General features: G+C 45.5%; 1 protein-coding gene across 1 annotated transcript in view; it reads left to right on the top strand.

Moving 5' to 3' along the window:
* Nucleotides 1-20,622, top strand: part of LOC139273497 (zinc finger protein 16-like) — a 35,548-nt gene extending 14,926 nt beyond the window's left edge. The window contains exons 5-6 of the mRNA XM_070890396.1: nucleotides 1,320-2,339; nucleotides 20,032-20,622. Coding sequence (XP_070746497.1) covers nucleotides 1,686-2,339; nucleotides 20,032-20,472 — 1,095 coding nt within the window. The 5' untranslated portion in view covers nucleotides 1,320-1,685 and the 3' untranslated portion in view covers nucleotides 20,473-20,622. The remainder of the gene's footprint in view (nucleotides 1-1,319; nucleotides 2,340-20,031) is intronic.
* The last annotated feature ends 4,581 nt before the right edge of the window (nucleotides 20,623-25,203 follow it).

Here is a 25,203-nt window from a genome sequence, read left to right as displayed (position 1 = left end):
TAATCAGGGACAGTCAGCATGGATTTGTTCAGGGAAGGTCATGTCTGACTAACTTGATTGAAGTTTTTAAGGAGGTAACATGGAGGGTTGATGAGGGTGGTGCGTTTGATGTAGTCTATATAGATTTTAGCAAGGCTTTTGATAAGGTCCCAAATGGCAGACTGGTCGCGAAAGTAAAAGCCGATGGGATCTGAGGCAAAGTGGCAAGTTGGATCCAAAATTGGCTGAGGCAGGAAGCAAAGGGTAATGGTTGATGGGTGTTTTTGTGACTGGAAGGCTGTTTCCAGTGGGGTTCCACAGGGCTCAGTACTTGGTCCCTTGCTTTTTGTGGTATATAATCAATGATTTAGACTTGAATGTAGGGGATATGATTAAGAGGTTTGCAGATTATATGAAAATTGACTGTGTAGTTGATGAGAAGAAAGCTGCAGACTGCAGGAAGATATCAATGAACTGGTCAGGTGGCAGAACAGTGACAAATGGAATTCAAGAAGTGTGAGGTAATGCAGTGAGGTAATGGGGAGCTCTAACAAGGCAAGGGAATACACAATAAATGGTAGGACATTGAAGTGTAGAGGAACAGAGGGACCTTGGTGTGCAGGTCCACAAATCCTTGAAGGTAGCAGGACAGATAGAATAAGGTGGTTACGAAGGCAGAAGGCATACGGAATACTTGCCGAGGCATAGAATACAAGAGCAGGGAGGTTGTGCTTGAACTGTATAAAACATGAGTTAGGCCACAGCTAGAGTACTGCGTGCAGTTCTGGTCACCACATTACAGGAACGAGAGGGTACAGAAGAGATATGAGGATGTTGCCTGGACTGGTGAATTTTTACCTATGAGGAAAGATTGGCTAGGCTGGGGTTGTTTTTTTTCGAGCAGAGGAGGCTGAGATGCATAAAATTGAGGGTTCTAGATCGAGTGGATAGGAAGGACCTATTCACCTTAGCAAACGGATCAATAACCAGGAGGCATAGATTTAAAGTAATTGGTAGAAGGTTTAGAGGGAGTTTCAGGAGAATTTTTTCCATACAGATTGGAGGAGTTCTGGAACACTCTGCCTGAAAGGGTGGAAGAGGCAGAAACCCTCATAGCATTTAAAACATACTTGGATATGCACTTGAAATGCCATAACCTACAAGGCTACGGACCAAGAGCTGGAAAGTGGGATTAGACTGTACAGCTGTTTGTCAGACAGCACACACACACTGGGTTGAATGGCCTCCTTCTGTGATGTAAATTTCTATGAAAACTAGAATTGTCTGTTCTGAATTTCTATCCTGCATTCAGTGATGGTTTTTCTAAACTCCTTTTACAGGGCATTAGAAGGGGAGGATTTGCAGATGGGAAACTCAAACATGACATCACATCAAGATCTGACCGAGTTACTCCATTCATCTGAATATCATCTGCCTTTGAATGTGGAAGAAGAAATGTTTGTCTGTTCTGTCTGTGGGAAATTATTTCAAACATCAGTGTGACTGGAAAAGCACCGAGACACACACACACACACACCCGAGTGAGAGTGTTCCAGTGCACTGATTGTGGAAAGAGCTTTAACCAGTTACACAGCCTGAAAAAACATTGCACCATTCACAGTGGGGAGAAACCGTACACGTGTTTTGTGTGTGGATGAGGCTTCAACTGATTATCCAACCTGGAGAGACACAAGGACACTTACACGATGGAGAAACCGTGGGAATGTGGGGACTGTGGGAAGAGATTCAATTCCCTGTCTGATCTGGAAACTCATCACTGCAGTCACACCGGGGAGAGGCTATTCACCTGCTCAGAGTGTGGGAAGGGATTCACACTGCCATCCCACCTGCTGAGACACCAGCGAGTTCACACTGGGGAGAGGCCGTTCACCTGCACTGTGTGTGGGGAGGGATTCACACGGTTATCCAACCTCACTTCACACCAACTTGCTCACACTGATGATAGACCTTTTAAATGTTCTGACTGTGAGAAGAGCTTTAAAAGCACAAGGGATCTACTGACACACCAACGCAGTCAGTCTGGGGAGAGACCATTCACCTGCACCGAGTGTGGGAAGGGATTCACTCAGTCATCCAACCTGCTAAAACACCAGCGAGTTCACACTGGGGAGAGACCGTTTACCTGCTCGGTGTGTGGGAAGGGATTCTCATTGTCATCCCACCTGTTGACACACCAGCGAGTTCACACTGGGGAGAGGCTGTTCACCTGCTCTGACTGTGAGAAGGGATTCACTGATTCGTCCAACCTGCTGAAACACCAGCGAGTTCACACTGGGGAGAGGCCGTTCATCTGCTCCGAATGTGGGAAGGGATTCACTGATTCGTCCAACCTGCTGAAACATCAACATATACACCGGAGAAAGACTATTCCCCTGCTCCATGTGTGGGAAGAGATTGACTCGGTCATATACCCTGCGGAGACACCAGGGAGTTCACACTGGGGAGAGGCCGTTCACCTGCTCCCTGTGTGGGAAGATTGACCTGTTCATCCCACCTGCTGAGACACCATCAAATTCACGTGTGACTGCAGGGGTTGGATTCTGCTGTTAATCACATCCAGGACTGAACCATGTTCATTCTGACAGTTGGAGTTTGTTTCTGCTCATAATAACCCTAAAACTGGGCTGGAGTTTAATATTTTGATATGTCAAGCAAATCAACTTTCTTTCAAACACATTGTCGAGCATTTGATGTCTCCAAGATAAGAGGAAACTATCTGATGTCCGATTAGACTGTTCCATTTTTGGGTCTTTCCTGCTTTCTAACTAGATTATTTCAGTTCTCATACTTTCGGTTACTCTCGGACATGTTCCAGCTTGTGTAAAGAATTGCTTCCTGTCATCACCACTAAATGGCCTAGCTCTAATTTTAAGGTTATGACCTCCTGTTTTCGACTCCCCCACCGTAGGAAATAGTTTCTTAATCTACTCCATCATCTCTTTTAATCGTATTACGCCTCAATTAGATCACCCTTTAATCTTCTATAGGCAAGGGAATACAAGCCGAGTCTCTACAACCTGCCCTCATAATTTATAAAAGTCATCACTAAGTACAGGGTAGAAACTCTGAACACATAGTTCTAGTTTCTCTGAAACATTCTTTCATCTCTTGTCCCTAAGCTGCAAGTCCCCCTTCCAACGCGCACTCTCCCCGTCACATCCTCTGTTTGAAATCCAGATTCAAATCATGCTCTGATTTTGCTCCATTTCACTCCTGAAGGTACTGCGTGATGTTGGGTTTCAGGCCCCAGTCACTGTTTGCCCTCAAACAGCTGCATAATGAGGGGAAATCAATCTCTGCCTTTAACTCACAGCGACATGGAAAAAGGGAAATGAATGATCTTTTCAACACCTGGTCCACTTGGCACTGAAGTGTCTGAAACTCCACTGCCTGTGGAAAGAGCTTTAACATCGCAGCAGGGAAACAAAATAGTGACAAATGTTAACCTGTTTGGTTGACAAAAGAAATCTTGCGTTAGTTTTTAAACCATAAATTGTTTAATGGGTTCACACTGACTCACCTGATTGTCTGACTCAGGTTCCACCCCTCAAGTTCCACGATTGGTTGCAGAACATGCCCTCTGGCCTCTCTCCCTGTTGGTTCCAAGTGCAATCAATCACCTCTCGCCAACATTACACTGCCAGATGAGGTTCAGGGGCTCAGAGGAAAAAAATAAATGAGGCTTTGAAACTGTGGCGGTGTGAGCTGTGAGCGGGATGCTCGGAGGCTGCAGGGTAACTTGGACAGGTTAGGTGAGTGGGCAAATGCATAGCAGATGCAGTATAATGTGGATAAATGTCAGGTTATCCACTTTGGGGCAAAAACACGAAGACAGAATATTATCTGAATGGCAGCAGATTAGGAAAGGGGGAGGTGCAACGAGACCTGGGTGTCATGGTTCATCAGTCATTGAAAGTTGGCATGCAGGTACAGAAGGCGGTGAAGAAGGCAAATGGTATGTTGGCCTTCATAGCGAGGGGATTTGAGTATAGGAGCAGGGAGGTCTTACTGCAGTTGTACAAGGCCTTGGTGAGACCTCACCTGAAATAGTGTGTCCAGTTTTGGTCTCCTAATCTGAGGAAGTACATTCTTGCTATTGAGGGAGTGCAGCGAAGATTCACCAGACTGATTGCCGGATGGCGGGACTGACATGAGGAGAGACTGGATCAAATAGGCCTTTATACACTGGCGTTTAGAAGGATGAGGGGGGATCTCATAGAAACTTATAAGATTCTGACAGGACTGGACAGGTTAGATGCGGGAAGAATGTTCCCGATGATGGGGAAGTCCAGAACCAGCGGACACAGTCTTAGGATAAGGGGTAGGCCATTTAGGACTGAGATGAGGAGAAACTTCTTCACTCAGAGAGTTGTTAACCTATGGAATTTCCTACTGCAGAGAGTTGTTGATGGCAGTTCATTGGATATATTCAAGAGGGAGTTAGATATGGCCCTTACGGCTAAAGGGATCAAGGGGTATGGAGAGAAAGCAGAAAAGGGGTACTGAGGGAATGATCAGCCATGATTTTATTGAATAGTGGTGCAGGCTCGAAGGGCCGAATGGCCTACTCGTGCACCTATTTTCAATTCCTTCATATAAATCATTAATGTGTATGTTAAATAGCTGGGGTCCCAGCACTGAGCCCTGCTGCACTCCACTTGTCACTGCCTGCCATTCTGAAAAGGACCTGTTTATCCTGACTCTCTGCTTCCTGTCTGCCAACCAGTTCTCTATCCACGTCAGTACATTATTCCCAATACCATGCACTTTGATTTTGCACACCAATCTCTTGTGTGGGACCTTGTCAAAAGCCTTTTGAAAGTCCAACTACACCACATCCACTCATTCTCCCTTGTCCACTCTATTAGTTACATCCTCAAAAAATTCCAGAAGATTTGTCAAGCATGATTTTCCCTTTCATAAATCCATGCTGACTTGGACCGATCTTGTCATTGCTTTCCAAATGTGCTGCAATTTCATCTTTAATAAGTGATTCCAACATTTTCCCCACTACTGATGTCAGGCTAACTGGTCTATAATTACCCATTTTCTCTCCTTTTTTTAAACTGGTGTTACATTAGCTACCCTTCAGTCCATAGGAACTGATCCAGAGTCGATAGACTGTTGGAAAATGATTACCAATGCATCCACTATTTCTAGGGACACTTATTTAAGTATCAGGCCTCGGGAATTTAGCGGCCTTCAATCCCATCAATTTCCCGCTTTATAAGAATATTCTTCAGTTCCTCCTTTTCACTAGACCCTCAGTCCTCTAGTATTTCCGGAAGGTTATTTGTGTCTTCCTTTGTGAAGACAGAACCAAAGTATTTCTTTAACTGGTCCGCCATTTCTTTGTTCCCCATTATAAATTCACCTGAATCTGTTTGTTTTTACTAATCTTTTTCTCTTCACATATCTATAGAAGCTTTTGCAGTCAGTTTTTATGTCCCAAGCTTTCTCTCATACTCTATTTCCCCCCCCCCCCTAATTAAACCCTTTGTCCTCCTCTGCTGTATTACAAAATTCTCCCAGTCCTCAGGTTTGCTGCTTTTTCTGGCCAATTTAGATGCCTCTTCCTTGAATTTAACATTATCCTTAGTTTCCCTTGTTAGCCACGGTTGAGCCACCTTCCCCGTTTTATTTTTACTCCAGATAGGGATGTACAATTTTTGAAGTTCATCCATGTGATCTTTAAATGTCTGCTATTGCCTATCCACCATCACCATCAAGTATCACCCGTCAGTGTATTCTAGCCAATTCACGTCTCATACCATCGAAGTTCAGGACCCTAGTCTCTGAATTAACTGTGTCACTCTCCATCTTAATAAAGAATTCTACCATATTATGGTCACACTTCCCCAAGGGGCCTCGCACAACAAGATTGTTAATTAGTCCTTTCTCATTACATATCAGTCAGTCTAGGATGGCCAACCCTCTAGTTGGTTCCTCGACATATTGGTCTAGAAATCCATCCCTGATACACTCCAGGAAATCCTCCTCCACGCATTGCTACCAGTTTGGTCAGCCCAGTCAATATGTAGATTAAAGTCGCCCATTTATTGCACGCATCCCTAATTTCTTGTTTGATGCTGTCCCCATCCTCATTACTACTGTTTGGTGGTCTGTACACAACTCCCACTAGCGTTTTCTGCCCTTTGGTATTCTGTAGCTCCACCCATACAAATTCCACATCATCCAAGCTAATGTCCTTCCTTACTATTGCATTAATTTCCTCTTTAACCAACAACGCAACCCACCTCCTTTTCCTTTCTGTCTATCCTTCCTAAATGTTGAATACCCCTGGATGTTGAGTTCCCAGCCTTGGTCACCCTGGAGCCATGTCTCCGTGATGCCAATTGCATCATATCCGTTAACTGCTATCTGCGCAGTTAATTCGTCCACCTTATTCTGAATACTCCCGCATTGAGGCACAGAGCCTTCAGGCTTGTCTTTTTAATACTCTTTGCTATAATGTGGCCCTTTTTGCTTTTTGCCTTGGATTTCTCTGCTCTCCACTTTTACTTTTCTTCTTTCTATCTTTTGCTTCTGCCCCCATTCTACTTTTCTCTGTCTCCCTGCATAGGTTCCCATCCCCCTGCCATATTAGTTTAACCCCTCCCCAACAGCACTAGCAAACACTCCCCCCATGACATTGGTTCCGGTCCTGCCCAGGTGCCGATCGTCCAGTTTGTACTGGTTCCACCTCCCCCAGAACTGGTTCTAATGTCCCAGGAATTTGAATCCCACCCTTCTGCACCACTCCTCAAGCCACATATTCATCTGCACTATCCTGTGATTCCTACTCTCACTAGCACGTGGCACTAGAAGCAATCCTGAGATTACTACTTTTGAGGTCCTACTTTTTAATTTAGCTCCTAGCTCCCTAAATTCGTCTTGTAGGACCTCATCCTGTTTTTTTTACTTGTATCGCTGGTACCTATATGCACTATGACAACTGGCTGTTTACCCTCCTCTTTCAAAATGTCCTGCACCCGCTCCGAGACATCCTTGACCCTTGCTCCAGGGAGGCCACATACCATCCTGGAGTCTCGGTTGCGGCCGCAGAAACGTCTATCTGTTCCCCTTACGATTGAATCCCCTATCACTATAGCTCTCCCATTCTTTATCCTGCCCTCCTGTGCTGCAGAACCACCCATGATGCCATGGACTTGGCTGCTGCTACCCTCCCCTGATGAGTCATCCCCCTCAACAATACCCAAAGCGGTGTATCTGCTTTGCATGGGGATGACCGCAGGAGACCCCTGCACTACCTTCCTTCCACTGCTCTTCCTGTTGGTCACCCATCCCCTATCTGGCTGTGTAACCTTTACCTGCGGTAAGACCAACTCAATAAACATGCTATTCACATCAATCTCAGCATCATGGATGCTCCAGAGTGAATCCACCCGCAGCTCCAGTGCCGCAATGCGGTCTGTCATGATCTGCAGCCGGATACACTTCCCGCATCTGTAGTTGTCAGCGACACTGGAAGCGTCCCTGACTTCCCACATAGTGCAGGAGGAGAATAACACATGTCCGAGGTCTCCTGCCATGACTTATCCCCTAGATTAACTTAATTTGGCAACAATAATGCTAAAGGTTACTTACTGATAAAGAAAAGAAAAAAAAACTACACACCAATCTCCAGCCAATCACTTACCCCCTTGGCTGTAACATCACCTTTCGATTTCTTTCTACTTTTTTGCCTTCTTTCCCTGCTGCAGCTGCAACAGCTGGCCTTTGTAGGCCGTTCCGACAAATGATGTCTGGACTGTGCAGGAGTGTTGGCACCTGGTTACACAATGTGTCACTGGCTCGCTGCTCCAAATGCAGTTCTTCCAGTTCTTTCCAGTTTAAATAAGGAGTAACTGTTTCCAATGGTAGAATGATTGGTCTTCAGGGGACACAGATTTAAGGTGATTAGCAAAAGAACTAGAGACAACATGAGGTAACTTTTTTTACGCAGCGAGTTGTGTTCTGGAATGCAATCCCGATCGCTCAAGTGTTCACCTTCTATGCTGTTCAATTCTATGATTATGGCGGATGTCCATACCCAGAGTACTCCGCGCGGTGGAATATGCCCTATCTCTATCAGCTGGGTAGGGGGGTTCAGTACTTCTGAGCCCAGTAGGACCAACAATGTTAAAATTAGATCATGATATGGAACATTAGAATTTGATCATGATTTCTACAGAGGAAAATGGATGTACTGAAATTACTCAAACTGTCAAGGGAGGTGGGTTCCCTTCCCTGAAGGACATTAGTGAACCAGTTGGGTTTTTAATGACAATCCGGCAGCTTTCATGGTCACTTTTTTTCTAGTGTAGGCCCCACAAATGACCAAATTCTTTCAGCTCAATTTCACAACCTGTCTTTATGTTTTTGTGGGTTCTTTCTCTCACTCCATTTTTCCTGTTTGAAATTCATTTTACAGGGTAGTAAAAGGGAGCGATTTGTGGACTGGAAGCTCAAATCAAACATCACAGCGAGATCTGAAGTTATTCAATCCATCGGGATCTGAATATCGTCGGCCATTGAACGTGGAATCAAAAAACACCGTTCACAGCGGGAGAAACGGTAAACGTGCTCTGTGTGTGGAAAGGGCTTCAACCGATCCTCTGACCTGTTGAGACACCAGCGAGTTCACACTGGGGAGAGGCTGTTCACCTGCACTGTGTGTGGAAGGGCATTCACTCAGTCACTCAACCTTCTGAGACACTGGCGAGTTCACACTGGGGAGAGGCTGTTCACCTGTTCAGGGTGTGGGAAGAGATTCACTCAGTCATCCACCCTGCTGACATACCAGTGAGTTCACACTGATGAGAGGTCTTTTAAATGCCCGGATTGTGGGAAGTGTGATAAAAGTTCCAGGGAACTGACGTGCCATCAACGTATTCGTACTCACTAGAGACTATTCAGGTGCTCTCAGGTGGGACTGTGTTCAGGCTTTTATCTGACCTCACTGTTGTACACCAGCGCACTCACACTGGGAAGAGACCATTCATCTGGTCCGAGTGTGGGAAGTGATTCACTCGTCATCCCACCTCACTGTCCACCAGTAAGTTCACACTGGTGAGAGGCCGTTCACCTGCTGAGTGTGGGAAGGGAGTCTCAGTCATCCAGCCTGCTGACACACCAGCGAGTTCACAAGTGACTGCAGGAGTTGGATTCTGCTGTTAATCAAATCCAGGATTGAATCATGTTCATTCTGCCAGTTGGGGTTTGTTTCTGCTGATAAAGTCCAGTTACAGGAGTATTAATATTTGGGATATAGGTAAATAAATCCGTGTTACTTTCAACACATTGCTGTAGATTTTTGTCTTTCCCACCTGAGTGTTTCGCATCATCTGGTTGGAGCTCAGTAAGGACAATCTGGGGGTCGGTGGGTGGGGGGGGGGGGATTGTACAGTGGGAACAGAACTTCAGCCTGGACACAGTCCTTCAGGGCCACACTGAGAGGGCCAAATGGCACTTTGGTCCTTCTCGTCTCTCTTCACCGACAGCAAACTCTCTGTGTAGGTTAATCTTGACGTGTGTAAGGACCAGATGATATCCACCCAAGGGTGTTTAAAGAGATGGGACGGGTGCTCTGTGAACCCCTTGCCCATATCTTCAACAGCTCAATAGAGTCAGGGATTGTGCCCTGAGATTGGAAGGCAGCTCACGTACTTCCCATTTTCCAGATTGGGGACAAATCCGAGTCAGGGAACTAAAGGCGCATCAACGTGATCACCAGGAAGATGCTTGAAGGGATTCTAGGAGATGCTGTTTTCGATCATGGGGAAAGGGAAGGGGCCCATTAGAGATACTGAACACGGCTTCCACAAAACAAGGTCACGTCTTACAAACTAGCTTGAGTTTGTAAAGGAGTTGTTAGGATGGGGGGAATCCGGTTGACATTGTCTACCTCAGGGATGTCAAACTCATTTCTTGTGGTATGTCTGATCCAATATCCTGGCACTTGGTGTGGGCCACATTCGGCAAAAGTTATTAACATAGGAATAAATTAAGATGAAATATATCGGAATTTACATTTAGATTTTATTCACTGCCATTGCTCCTGACCCCTGGCATCTCTTAACTTGAGCATTTGTGTACTGACCCTGCTCAAACCATAACCACAAGGATATCTGTGCATCACTCTGACTGTGACCACAAGGCTGTGTCACTATCCCACACAGACATACCGTTTCCTTGTTTCACATCTCCATACAAACACCATCTCTTTACATGTCCCCTTTCTGTACAATTACAACAAACATGAGCAAGGGCCTGAGGCTGATTAAAAGAAATAACATAAGAAATAGGAGCAGGAGTAGGGCATTTGGCTCCTTGAGCCTGCTCCGCCATTCCACAAGATCCTGGCCTCAACTCCACTTCCCTGCCCGCTTCTGATAATCCTCGACACCCTTATCATTCAAAAATCTGCCTATCTCCACCTTAAATACATTCAATGACCCAGCCTCCACAGCTCTCTGAGGCAGAGAATTCCAGATTCACGAGGCTCAGAAAAAATTCCTCCACATCTCAGTTCTAAATGGCTAACCCCTTATTCTGAAACTATGCCCCCTAGTTCTAGATTCCCCCACGAGGGGAAACATCCTCTCTGCATCTACCCTGTCAAGCACCCTCAGAATTTTATACGTTTCAATAAGATCAACTCTCAGTCTTCTAAACTCCAATGGGTAATAGGCCCAACCTACTTAACCTATGTTCATAAGGCAACTCTTTCATCTCAGGAATCAACGTCGTGAACCTTCTCTGAACTGCTTCCAGTGCAAGTATATCCCTCCTTAAATAAGGAGACCAAAACTGGACACAGTACAGGTTGAACCTCTCATCCAGGACTCCCTTATCCGGCACCACCCCTCGTCCGGCACCATTCCCAGTCATTGGGTGGTGCATGCGCAGAACTCTGACCCACCCACCCAGCCCCCACCCTCCCATGTTTCCATTCTCTTTTTAGGCACAACAGTGATGCCTTTCCTTGATGATTTAATGAAATCATTCACCTAATCTGAAAATCAACACACTTATTAGAAAGAACGTGATCAGCAGTAGCAGAAGCCCCTCAACCTAGAACACCTCTGGGCCCGCTGGTCCCGCCCACACCTCAGGGCCCTCTTGACCCACCGACACCTCGGGACCCGATGACACTTCAGAGCCCGACCTCGGGCAACCTCCTCCCCCACCGACCTTGGGCGACCTCCTCCCACCCCTTGGGCCAATGACCTCCTCTCATCTGACACAACCCCTCATCCGGCACAGGCCAGGTTCCGAAGGTGCTGGATAAGGGAGGTTCCACCTGTACTCCAGGTCTGGCCTCACCAATGCCCTGTACAGTTGTAGCAAGACTTCCCGACTTTTATCCCCCTTGCAATAAAGGCCAATATTCCATTTGCCACGCTTTTCATTGCAACAAAGGTAACACTGGGAGAAATGTTCAGTTAGTTTCCATTACAGGCAAAATGCAGAGCAAAAGAGCAGCATACTGGCATCTTAACAGTGTCTCATCGGCCTACAGGCTTTTGTTAAATACATTTGCTGAATGGATATAAATGTAAACCAGCTTCGCGTGATGCTCTATTCACACACATCGAAGGAGAGAGAGGGAGAGATGCTGTTGGGGCATACGCTAAGTCCAGTAGCTGAAAGTGATTAACCAACTGGGTTTTATATTTTGTGATCCTGGACCTGTTACCAATACCAGCAAAATTAAAGCCCATGGAATATAATGGACAGTGGCAGCATAGATACGAAATTGGCTAAGTGACAGGAAACAGAGTAGTGGGGAAAGGTTGTTTTTCAGACTGTAGAAGGTATGCAGTGGTGTTCCCCAGGGGTCGGTACTAGGTACCACTGCTTTTCTTGATATATATTAATGACTTAGACTTGGGTGTGCAGGGTACAATATCCAAATTTGCAGATGACTCAAAATTTGGAAATATAGTGAACAGTGAGGAGGATAGTGAAAGACTTCAGGAAGACATAGACAGGCTGGTGAAATGGGCGGACACGTGATAGATGAAATTTATCCTGGACCTGTTACCTGTTACCAATACCAGCAAAATTAAATCCCATGGAATATAATGGACAGTGGCAGCATAGGTACGAAATTGGCTAAGTGACAGGAAACAGAGTAGTGGGTAAAGGTTGTTCAAAGTGATACATTTTGGTTGGAAGAACTAGGAGGAAATATAAATTAAAGGGTACAATTTTAAAGGGGTACATGAACAGAGAGACCTGGGGGTATATGTGCACAAATCATTGAAGGTGGCAGCGCAGGTTGAGAAAGCAGTTAAACAAACTTACAGGATCTTGGTCCTCGAGGTATAGGGTACAATGACAGAGGATGGGACGACCTTGGATTTGGACTGAAGGTGATGGAGGTTGAACAGTTTCCCGTTTGTTCTGTAGACTAGCTCCACTTCAGTGGGGAGCTTACTGAGGGTGTGATGCAGCACTGCAGTAAGGAAGAACGAGAAGAGCGTTGGTGTGATGTCACAGCCTTTCTTGACCCCGGTCTGAATGTGGATTGGGTCTGTGGTGGACCCGTTGGTCAGGATCACACCTTGCATGTCATCACGGAGCAGGCAGAAGATGGTGATACACTTTGGAGGGCATAATCCCTCACAGTTGACAGTGTCAAAGGCCTTTGTGAGGTCAAAGAAGGCCATGTGCAGAGGTTGGTATTGTTCCCTGTATTTCTCTTGTATTTGACGCGCTGTGAAGATCATGTCCATTGTGCCCCTTAGTGGGCGGAATCTGCATTGCGACTCTGGGAGGAGCTCTACAACCACAGGGAGAAGGCGATTGAGGAGGATACTTGTCATTGAATTACATGACGCAGACGACGCTTGCGTCTGCGCGCACTCGGAGGCCGAACACCAAACCATCGTCAATACCTTCACAGAAGGGTAGGGGAGCATAGGCTTTACACTAAACATCCGTAAGACAAAAGTCCTCTACCAACCTGCCCCCGATCACACAGTACTGCCCCCCGATTATCAAAATCCACAATGAGGCCTTGGACAATGTGAACCATTTCCCATACCTCGGGAGCCTACTGTCAACAAGGGCAGACATCGATGATGAGTCCAACACCGCCTTCAGCTTTCGGTTGCCTGAGGAAGAGAGTGTTTGAAGACAAGGAACTCAAACATGGTACAGAGGTCATGGTCTTCAGAACAGTAGTGATACCCGTCCTCCTATATGCTTCAGAGACACGGACAATGTGCAGCAGGCACCTCAAAGCAGTGGAGAAGTATCACCAACGCTGCCTCCGCAAGATCCTGCAAATCTATTGGCAGGATAGGCGCACCAACATCAGTGTTCTCGCTCAGGCCAACAGCCCAAGCATCAAAGCATTGACTGGTCAATCAGCTCTGATGGACGGGTCACATTATCTGCATGCTCGATACGAGACTCCAAAAACAAGTGCTCTACTCGGAGCTCTGACATGGCAAATGAGCCCCAAGTGGGCAGACGAAATACTTCAAGGACACCCTCAAAGCCTCCTTGAAAAGGTGCAACATCCCACAGACACCTGGGAATCCCTGGCCCAAGACCACTCAAAGTGGAGGAGAAGCATCCGGGAAGGCGCCAAACACCTCGAGTCTCTTCGCCTGGAGCTAGCGGAAGCCAAGCCCAAACAGTAGAAGGAGCACACGACAACCCAAGCACCCCACCCACCTGTCCCTTCAAATAACATCCCGTCAACCACCATCTGCCCCACCTGTGACAGAGACTGTATTAGACTCATTAGTCACCTGGGAACTCATTAATGTGGAAGCAAGTCATCCTCGACTCCGAGGGACTGCTTAAGAAGAAGCTAGAGTACAAAAGTGTGGATATTATGATGAACCTGTATAAAATACTGGTTCGGCCTCAACTGGAGTATTGTGTCCAAAGGCAACATAAGAAAAACATTTTACGCAGCGAGTTGGTCCAGACCTGCAGTAATCACCAGGCAGTGTGAGCTGAGAGTGCGCTGTGGGGCAGCGGCACCAGGTGGTAACACGGGAGGTGAGCGAGCTCCAGGGAGTGGGTTAGAGAAACTCTGGGAGAAAAGCACCGAGTGTGGCCCCAGACCCCGAGCCCCGAGCCCCAGGACCCAAGGGAAAACACTCCACATTATCCACTTTGTAAACACCCGGTGTGGTGGGCCTCAGGCCCGAACAACAACCTACGGGTTCGGCGAGTTCACAAGTGACTGCAGGGGCTGTGTTCTATTATTGCTGCTGTTAATCACATCGTGCCCATTTTAATAGTTGGGCTTTAATCTGCTGATGTTAACAGCCCCTATCACTGGGCTGGAGTTTAATATTTTGATATTTCAAATAACACAATGTGTCGGTGTTTGATGTCACCAAGATAAGAGGAGACTAATTGATGTCCTGTTACCGACTGCTCCAATTTTGGGCCTTTTCTCCTTTCTAACACAATATTTTTTCTGTTCTCATACCTTTGGTTACTCTCATGGACAAGTCCCAATTCCCCATTCCTTCCAGAGTGCCTTTCCTCGTCTTGGTATCCAGGGATGATATCGGTAACATGCCCAGAATCACTAAACACAGAACCCAGTCTGTTGATCACTTTCAGCGTGTGCCCCACAGCATCCGTCTCACCTTCGATTTCTCAACAGAGCATCACACCTGCAAACATGGTTTCAATTTAAATTTGATTCCACTCAGGAAATGTATTAAAAAAATAAATACGCAAAAGTAAATTGATCACATCAAATAATTGGGATAGAGAGAGAGAGAGAGTTCACTGAGCAACAGTTGGTGTTTGCAACCAATTAGCCGTGTATATTTCCATTGTAGAATATTTAGATTAGAAATATTATGTTGGGATCAGAAATGTCTAAAGACCAGTGGTTTGTGCTTGCCACAGGAAGGCCACAGTGTTTTTACATGCTTCTAATTTTGATGCATGTTGAAGGAAATGCAGACTTGTGTCTCTGGACTATGTAGTAGCCAGGGACTACTATATTAGGTACTGCCTGCTCCAGTTTGTTGAGAGGTTGATGGCATAGCAAGAGATCCAGCAGTTTTAAGAATTTATCTCCAGTTATCTGCAGACATCGAATGTCACAGTGTCTTGACAAAATTGGACATTAGATTACGCTATTGGGTTAAATTATCGGGATCAATTGTTATAGAACTGTTACAGAATTGAATTCTTATAGAATGGAAAAGTAGTGAAGTTATGCTTATCCTGTATCGAACATTGTTAGACTGTACTTAAGACTACTGAATACAAATCTAGTTGCCATGTTAAAAAAAAATAATATAGATGCACTGGAGGGGGTCCAGAGAAGATTTACAAGGATGATAGCAGAAATGAGGGTATATCTATTCTATAAGGAGAGGCTGGGTCTCTTTTCTATTCAAAAAAAAAGGCTGAATGGTGACCTAATAGAGTTCTTTAAAATTATGAAAGGTTTTGATAGAGTAGATACAGAGTGAGTGTTTCCACTTGTAGGGAAGAGCATAACTAGAGGCCATCAATATACAATAGTCACCAAGAAATCAAATAGGGAATTGAGAAGAAACTTTTTTACCCAAAGATTGGTGAGAATGTGGAACTCGCTACCACAGGAAGTGGTTGAAGTGAATAGTATAGAAGTATTTAAGGGGAGACTAGTCAAGCATTTGAGGGAGAAGGGAATAGAGAGTTATGCTGATAGAATTAGATTAGGACAGACGGGAGGAGGCTCGAGTGGAGTATAAACGTCAGCATGGGCTTGTTGGGCCGAATGGTATGTTTTTGTGCTGTCTATCCCATGTAATCCTGTTTTCCAAGACACATTGCTTGAAGGTGGAGATAAATGACTTGCATCCAAATGCAATTGTTACTTTGCTCTTCTTTGTAACATCACAAAGTCTGGACATAATTTGTTTGTGAAATTAAAATTGATGTGCTGTTCAAGCACATGAGGAGGGAAAGTTAACTGAAATTTAAGGGGATAATCAAGTTTGGTTTTTGAAAAGATCCAATCTATGTGGTCTTGCCCAAACTACATATTCAGAAAGAAGTTTTTGGAGGGAGACTGTTGTGTTAAAAGTAACTAACTTCCTTCATCTTGCAGACTGAATTGCTCTCTGGCATATTTTGTGGAATAAAATGTCCAAGAAGAGTTAAGTAAAAATGGTTAAATAAAATTAAACAAACAAAATGGATTATAACTTGGAGCAAGTGGGAATGTTTGATCTATGTTGTAAAGATATTATGATAATATTGTATTTGACAGTAAAAATTCCTCCGGGGCTCATGAATGAAATGGTGACCACTGTATCAAAGTTAACGAGGAAGTGAGTGAAGATGTAAGGTGAAAACAGGAAAATTACACCATCAATTTGGATTTTTTCCTAAATCATTGTTCTTGGGTGAATTGGCATAAATCATCTGGGTGCAATCTGGTATTAATGCAAATTTTTGTGAAAGTCAGGGAAGTGTAGTAAATTGATAAGATTTCTCTTCAAGATGTTTGTGTCATTGCCTGTACTGAACAACAAGAAAACTGGATTTGATGGCCTGACCACTATGATGGGGTTTATTTTCTCTTTAAAATGTCTTGAATTGTGTGTTTATTTAAGTTAGGTGCAGTACTGCAGTTAATTGTGGGTGCTCAGCTGTTTCTGATGAATTAATGTGGACTGTGTTAATTGGGAATAGATTTGTGTGGGAACATTCAGTGCTGAACACATTGTTGGGCTGTGGGTTTGTCCTCAGTCCCAGTTAAGAAATGTTGTTGACACCAAATCTAGGGACTACTTACATTATGACACTAAATCAAGGGTCCACTTATACTGTGACACCAAATGCAGGGACCACATGCATTGTGACACCAAATTCAGGGATCACTTACATTCCGACAGGAAAACCAGGGACCACTTGCATTGTGATCTCAAATCCATGGACCACTTACCTATGACACCAAATCCATGGACCACTTACACTGATAAATTAGATTCAGGGACCACTTACACCATGACACCAAATCCAGGGAGCACTTACCCTGTGACATCAAATCCATGGACCACTTACACTGAGAAACTAAATTCAGGGACCACTCACAAGGTGACACCAAATCCAAGGATTACCAATACTGTGACACAAAATCCAGGAACCAGTTACACTGAAGCACCAAATCCAGGGACCACTTACACTGAGACACCAATTTATATAGCGCCTTTCACTACCACCGGACCTCTCAATGTTTTTTTTGCTGCCAATAAAGTACTTTTTGGAGTGTAGTCACTGTTGTAATGTGGGAAACGCGGCAGCCAATTTGCGCACAGCGAGCTCCCATAAACAGCATTGTGATAATGACCAGATAACCTGTTTTTTTGTTATGTTGATTGAGGGATAAATATTGGCCAGGGCACCGGGGATAACTCCCTCGCTCTTCTTCGAAATAAATGTAGCATCATGGGATCGTTTAGCGCACTTGAAAGAGCAACCGGGGCCTCAATTTACAGTGCAGTGCACCCCCGACCTTCTGTCTCAGAGACGAATGTGCTGCGCAGTGCTTACACTGAGACTGCAAAATTACATCGGGTATACGGCACATAAACGGGTCATTCGGACTATTTAGTCCATGCCGGCGTTTATGCTCCGCTCGGGAATTATCGAGCCTCAACATGAGGAATGGTAATCTTCAGCCCAGGTATAGGGGTTATCAAGATCAGAAGAAACAAACTCTAGCTGCCAGAATGAACATGGTTCATGCTCAAAGCAATCACGATAAATCCAGGTCTATTTACTAACGTGTGCTTCCAATGGTGGGGCTTTTCCCCAGCATTCACCGCGGGGGAGAATGTGCCGCACCCAGCCTACAGGAGCCCAGCGTGCAAGCGCGGGACTCGCCTTGGTTTGGAGCATGCGCGCTGCGTGTAATGGTGGATAGAGACAGTATCAAGCGGCTGCGGACGACTCGGTAAGATTCAGCGGAGAGGAGAGGCGTAATGGATCCGCGAGTGGCTGGAGAGGGTTCCTAAACAATTGGTGTATACCGCAAGCCCGGAAAATAACCTGATAGCCCCACGTTTGCAGCTCGCGGCTTTCTCCAGGTCACAGGCCCAGACTTTGTGCAGGAAGGCCGGTTCAGCGCTCCGCCATCTTGAAACAGTGAGTAGCAAAGTGTGGGTGGGGCTTCAGTGTTTAGTCCCAACTGGGTCCTAGTGCCCGTGGAAAGATTAACCGCCTCAGTTACTTTTCTCTCACTCTCCACACGTTGGATTTCTCACCGTCTCTCCGAAAGATGCTACTCAGTTTACATCTCACACATTTGTAGCAAGAGCCCCAGAGATGGGTCCCCTTCTATAGTCCTAGGGCTGGAATGCCCTGTCTACAGTCCCAGGTTTGGAATCCCCATGTACAGTCCCAGGTTTGGAATCCCCATGTACAGTCCCAGGGTTAGAATCCCCATGTACAGTCCCAGAGTTAGAATCCCCATGTACAGTCCCAGGGTTAGAATCCACATGTACAGTCCCAGAGTTGAAATTCCCATGTACAGTCCCAGGGTTAGAATCTCCATGTACAGTCCCAGGGTGAGAATCTCCATATACAGTCGCAGGGGTAGAATTCCCATGTACAGTCCCAGGGTTAGCATCTCCATGTACAGTCCCAGAGTGAGAATCTCCATATACAGTCACAGGGTTAGAATCCCCATTTACTGTCCCATGGTTAGAATCCCCATGTACAGACCCAGGGTTAGAATCCCCATATACAGTCCCAGGGATAGAATCCCCATGTACAGTCCCAGGGTTAGAATCCCCATGTACACTCCCAGGATTGGAATCCCCATGTACAGTCCCAGGGTTGGTATCCTGGGACTGTACACAGAGAAAGAAAAAAAGAGAGGCCTTGAATATGAGTTGGGAAAACAATCATAGAAACATGATTCAGTTTGAAATCAAATCCAATGTATTCTTGCAAGTAACATATTCATTTCATGCCAAGTGGGAAACAAGTGATGTCTGGGATGTGCAGACTGTTTTCGCCTGGTTACACAGCGTGTCTCATGCCCACTCCCCATAACCCTTATCTCCTTATCGTTTAAGAAGCTGTCTATTTCCGTCTTAAATTTATTCAATGTCCCAGCGTCCACAGCTCTCTGAGGCAGCAAATTGTACAGATTTACAACCCTCTGAGAGAATAAATTTCTCCTCATCTTTGTTTTAAATGGGCAGCCCCTTATTCTAAGATCATGCCCTCTAGTTCTAGTCTCTCCCATCAGTGGAAACATCCTCTCTGCATCCACCTTGTCAAGCCCCCTCGCAATCTTATATGTTTCGATAAGATCACGTCTCATTCTTCTTAATTCCAATGAGTACTCAACCTTTCCTCATAAGACAACTCCCACATCTCTGGAATCTACCTAGTGAACGTTCTCTGAACTGCCTCCAAAGCAAGGAGGGGATGAGGAACTTCAGTTTTGTGGAGAGATTGGAGAATGTTTCCTCCGGAGAGCAAAAAAGGATAAAAGGAGATTTGATAGAGATGTACGACAATCTGGCAGCTTTTATGGTGACATTTCTCCAGTGCCAGCCCTACAAATGACCAAATTCATTAAGCTCAATTTCACAACCTGCCTTTATGTTTTGGTAGGTTCTCTCTCAAGCTTCCTTTTTCCTGTTTGAAATTAATTTTACAGGGTGTCAAAAGGGGAGGATTTGCAGACGGAAATCTCAAACCAAATCTCATATCAAGATCTCATGGAGTTACTCGATACATCGGGACGGAAATATGATCGGCCTTTGAACATGAAAGCTAAAAGCAACGTTCACAGCAGGGAGAAACAGTACACTTGCTCTGTGTGTGGACAAGGCTTCAGCCTATCGTCTAACCTGGAGAGACACAAGTGCAGTCACACTGGGGAGAGGCCATTCACCTGCTTCGTATGTGGGCAGGGTTTCATTCGTTCATCCAACCTGCTGACACACCAGCGAGTTCACACTGGGGAGAGACCATTCACCTGCAGTGTGTGAGAAGGGATTCACTCAGTCATACCACCTTGTAACTCACCAGCGAATTCATACTGGGGAGAGATCATTCACCTGCTCCGTGTGTGGCAAGGGATTCGCTCAGTCATCCGAACTGCTGATACACCAACGAGTTCATACTGGGGAGAGGCCGTTCATTTGCTCTGAGTGTGGGAAAGGATTCAATCGGTCATCTCACCTGCTGATACACCAGCGAGTTCATACTGGGGAGAGGCCGTTCACCTGCTCTGAATGTGGAAAGGGATTCGCACAGTCATCCAGCCTGCTGAAACACCAGCGAGTTCATACTGGAGAGAGACCGTTCACCTGCTCTGAATGTGGGAAGAGTTTCACTCAGTCATCCGACCTGCTGAGACACCAGCGAGTTCACACTGGGGAGAGACCGTTCACCTGCTCTGAATGTGGGAAGGGGTTCAATCAGCCATCCCACCTGCTGAAACACCAGCGAGTTCATAAGTGACTGCAAGGTTTGGATTCTGCTGTTGTTGCTGCTGTTAATCACATCCTGGATTGAATCATGTTCATTCTGACTGTTGGAGTTTGTTTCTGCTGGTGTTGATAATCTTTTAACTGAGCTGGAGTTTAATGTTTTGATATTTCAAATAACACAGTTTGTCAATATTTAATGTCTCCAAGATAAGAGGTGACTAATTGATGTCCTGTTACTGACTGCTACATTTTTGGGCCTTTTCTCCTTTCTAACTCTACATTATTTCAGTTTTCATACCTTCAGTTACTTCGTGGACAAGTCCCAGCTCCCCATACCTCCCAGAGTACCTCTCCTATCCTTGGGATGCAGCGATGATATCGGTAACATGCCTGGGATCACGAAACACAAAACCCAATCTGTTAATCACTTTCAGCTACTGGACTTTGCGTGTGCCCCACAGCATCTCGCACCTTCGATGTGTCAATAGAGCATCACGCTTGCAAACCTCGTCTTGAATTTAAATCCATTCAGAAAATATATTTAACCAAATATAAACAAGTAAATACATCATGGCCCAATAATGCAACTTTATATTCACAGCAAGAAGTCTGTTATCTAACTCCTCGAGTGGACAAAATAAATATCCCAAATGTAAGAGCTCCATGAATCCTTCAGTACCTTTAAAATCGTGACCCGTTCCTCCCTATTCTAGAATTCCCCATCCCTGTGGGAGTCGATATTGATCAAAAACTGCTAATTGGAAATTTCTAACATTTTTTCTCTTTCTGGTGTTTAAAGCTGACCAGTTCCTTCTCTCAGAGAATCTGCAAGGAGACTCTTTGATTTAAACACAGATCTCCCCTCTCTTATATCTGGGATTAGAGTTACTGGGAATTTGAATACCTGACCACTCAAAAGGGCCCGTCAGTCATACGCAGACTGAACCAATCACACAGCTCGGTGTCAGTGTGAACTATTCCTCTCTCCAGCCTGTAACCGATAAAACTTGTAACACTGAGGCTGAAATTCCACTTCTGTGTGCCGGGGGTGCAGGCAGTGCTGGGCACAGAGGGAGCAGCAAACCGGGTTCAGAGTGGGCATGCTGGCTTTACCCTTTCCCGGAGTTTTCCCCTGAGCATGTGCTGGGGCCCAGTGCTTTCACTGCTCTGGGGTATTTCTGGGCGTGTCCTCACTGCCCCTGGAATTCCCACGCATTGCCCTCTGAGTGTGAGGCCAGCGCTCTGTGCCTTTAAACACTGGAGTGAAGCCAAGTCCTGCAGGCACACAGTCACCAGGAGGAGTTTCTAACTGTCTAGACCGACCTTTTGGGGAAATTAATCCCACTTTTGGGCCAGTTGTGTTTTTTTCCCATTGTTCCGTTTCCTGTTCCTTTGGTTTAAATCTTTATTTGTTCCCTTTGGTTTGGTTTTACTTTCACTGCTGGGCCTCCCACTAAAAGCACTTTGTCTGATCTGCCCTTGGGAATTAGCAGACCCATGGCAACACTGGTAAGACATTCTATTCCACAGAATCGACTAGTTGGAAATTCTAATCAGATCAGGGGAAAGAGCAAGGTTTGTCTGTTATTGACCACAATATAAGCTTAAATCAGAGTGGGTAATAGATTAGATTATAATGTGCGATGTTTACACCTTTAATTGTGAAACTATAAGAAATAATATAATTAACAGTAAGCAGAGAAGTTTAGCGATATTGAGAACATTACTGAAGAAAAGTATCTGCTGGGATCCAGGAAATGTGTTCAAGTTCCACCTGTCTTTTCCTTGTTTCCTGCCAAAACCCAGCAAAGAAGAGTCCAGTGCCAGAAGTGGATCACTGCAGGGTATAAAAGTAAGGGGAGACTGATGTAAGGGGGCAGTCAGGACTGGAGACACCGGAGATCAAGCTCAGGATGCCCGCGGTTCCATCCAGCAGGCTAACCTCATGTCAGTTACTGTGGACACGTGGGACTTGCATGTTTACTCTGATTGATGGATCAGTACAAGATACAGTACTGGGCAGAAAATCTGCTCATCTTATATTTCTTATTAAAATTGCTGACACTGGATTCTCAAACCTGCTAATTAATATCACATAGCATTAGCTAGAATCTGACAACTCTTTACTGTTCCACTCTACTCCTTTTACATTTTTACCATTAAATCTACTTTTCTGACCATTGTCTTCTCCCAAAATATATCACCTCATATTTCTCTGCATTAATTTCATCTGACATCTACCAAACCCATTTACTAACTTGTGTATTCACACAGAAGTCACTTGCAGTCCTCACAGTTGGTCATGGTCCCAGATTTGGTGTCATCTGGAAAGTTTGATCGTATGCCCAATCCAGATCCTGTCTCTATATTAAGAGCAATGGTCCCAACATTGATCCTGGGGACACTACTGTTTACATCCCTCCAGTCTGAAGGACATCCATTAACCACTACTCTCTGTTTTCTGCCTTTTACCCAACTTCCTGTCCACACTGCCCCACTCCCTTTAATATCATGAGCCTTCATTTGATAAACAAGCCTCCCGTCTGGCACCTTATCAAACACGTTTTGCCAATCCATCTGCACAACATCCACTGCATTTCCTTTCTCACCACACTGTGTTATTTTCTGCAATAATCCCTGCTGTCTCTCCTGAATGAATCCATTTCACTACCAAATGTTGCAATGTTTGCTCCACACCACAGGGTTTCATCTGTTTAAAGCCACAACAGAAAGGTCCACAAAGTGGCCCCGTGGCAAACTCCAGGAGAGGGAGGAAATGAGCGTCTGTAAATGAAGGAGACCGGTGAGGGAGCGTCTGTTAATGGAGAATTGTTGACTGGTCAGGGAGTGTCTGGAAATGGTGACTGTGAGGGAGCATCTGTAAATGAAGGAAAAATGGAAACCAGTCAGGGAACGTCTGTAAATGGAGGAGAAATGGTGACTGGTCAGGGAGCATCTATAAATGAAGAAATGGGGACTGGTCAGGGAGCATCTGCAAATGAAGCAAGAATGGGGACTCGTTAGGGAGTGTCTAAATGAAGGAAAAATCGTGACTGGACAGGGAGTGTCTGTAAATGAAGGAGAAATAGTGACTGGGTTCAGTTGTACACTCACTGGTTCCTCTCTCTGTCGAACCTGTCATATGCAATATTTGTGGACGATTTTTACTCAATCAGATTTTAAAAATGATAAATGATACAGAAAATAACTGATTTCACATCTTATGTAGAGGGAGCTTTACGCTGTATCTAGTCCGTGCTGTACCTGCCCTGGGAGTGTTTGATAGGAGTTTGTAGAGGGACCTTTACCTAACCTGGGAGGATTTCATGGGACAGATTAGAGGGAGCTTTACTCAATATCTATCTGATGCTGGGCTTGACGTGGGAGTGTTTTATGACCACTTTAAATATGCTTTACACTGTATCTAACACATACTGTACCTGACCTGGGAGTGTTTGATGCGTAGTTTAAATATGCTTTACACTGTATGTAATCCATGCTGTACGTGTCCTGGTTGTGTTTGATGGAACAGTGTAGAGCAGTGGTGGGCAAAATACGCTCCGTGGGCCATATCCGGCCCGCCAAGACATTCTATCCGTCCCGCTGGATGGGAGAGAAATAGAACGCGAGCCGGAGCTCGAGCTGTACATTCGTCTATCCACTTTCACTTATCATGGGTCAGAGACAGAACCGAACTGCAGCCAAGGAAAAACCATAGCAATAATTCGTTCAAAATAATTCGCAAAATCGATTCTCCCCGGCCGATTAAAAGGATCCATTCGGTGAATCTGGACCCCAATGGCGGACGTATGTACCCAGAATGCACTGCATACTAGAATATTCCCTATCCAATTTAGAGTAGGGTCATGGCTGCTCATCTCCACAGATCTTTTACTGAAGAAAGTGGCCGGCGCTGCATCTTCTGCCGGTATCCATAGTATGACGACAGGGGAGTTCTCATCTGGCATCAATTGGGACGGCATTAGTAATCTTTGCAGAGGGACATGAGGATGACTGAGATGGGGAATTAATGCTGACACAGGCTCTAAAGAGGGTACAGTTCTGTTTCACAGCACTGATTTACAGAGGTTGGGACAGTCTTGGATCTGGCCTGGAGACGACGAAGGTTGAACAGGTTGCACTGGTTCTGTAGTTTAGTTCCACTCCAGCAGGGAGCTTGTTGAGTGTGAGGTGGAGCATTACTGCGAGGAAGATCGAGAAGAGGGTTGGCGTGATGACGCAGCCCTGCTTGACCCCGGTCCGGACGTGGATTGGGTCTGTGATGAATCCATTGGTCAGGATCATGTCATCATGGAGCAGGTGGAGGATGGTGACAAACTTTTGATGGCAGTCAAAACGGAGGAGGACGATCCATAGTACCTCGCGGTTGACAGTGTCAAAGGCATTTGTAAGGTCCAAGAAGGCCATGTACAAGGGTTGGTGCTGTTCCCTGCATTTCTCTTGCAGCTTTCATCGGCAGCATCAAAGCACTGACCACACTCGACCAGTTCCATTGGGCAGGCCACTTTGCTCATATGCCTGACACAAGACTCCCAAAGCAAGCATTCTACTCGGAACTCTTACATGGCAAGCAAGCCCAAGTTGGGCAGAGGAAACATTTCAAGGACACCCTCAAAGCCTCCTTGATGAAGTGCAACATTCCCACCGACACCTGCGAGTCCTTGGCCAAAGATCACCCTAAGTGGAGGAAGTGCATCCAGGAGGGCACTGAGCACCTCGAGTCTCGTCGCTGAGAGCATGC

The sequence above is a fragment of the Pristiophorus japonicus genome, chromosome 9 (genome assembly GCF_044704955.1).
Source record: "Pristiophorus japonicus isolate sPriJap1 chromosome 9, sPriJap1.hap1, whole genome shotgun sequence".
In the NCBI taxonomy this organism is placed as follows: Eukaryota; Metazoa; Chordata; class Chondrichthyes; family Pristiophoridae; genus Pristiophorus; species Pristiophorus japonicus.
This window is presented reverse-complemented; position numbering and strand designations above follow the sequence as displayed.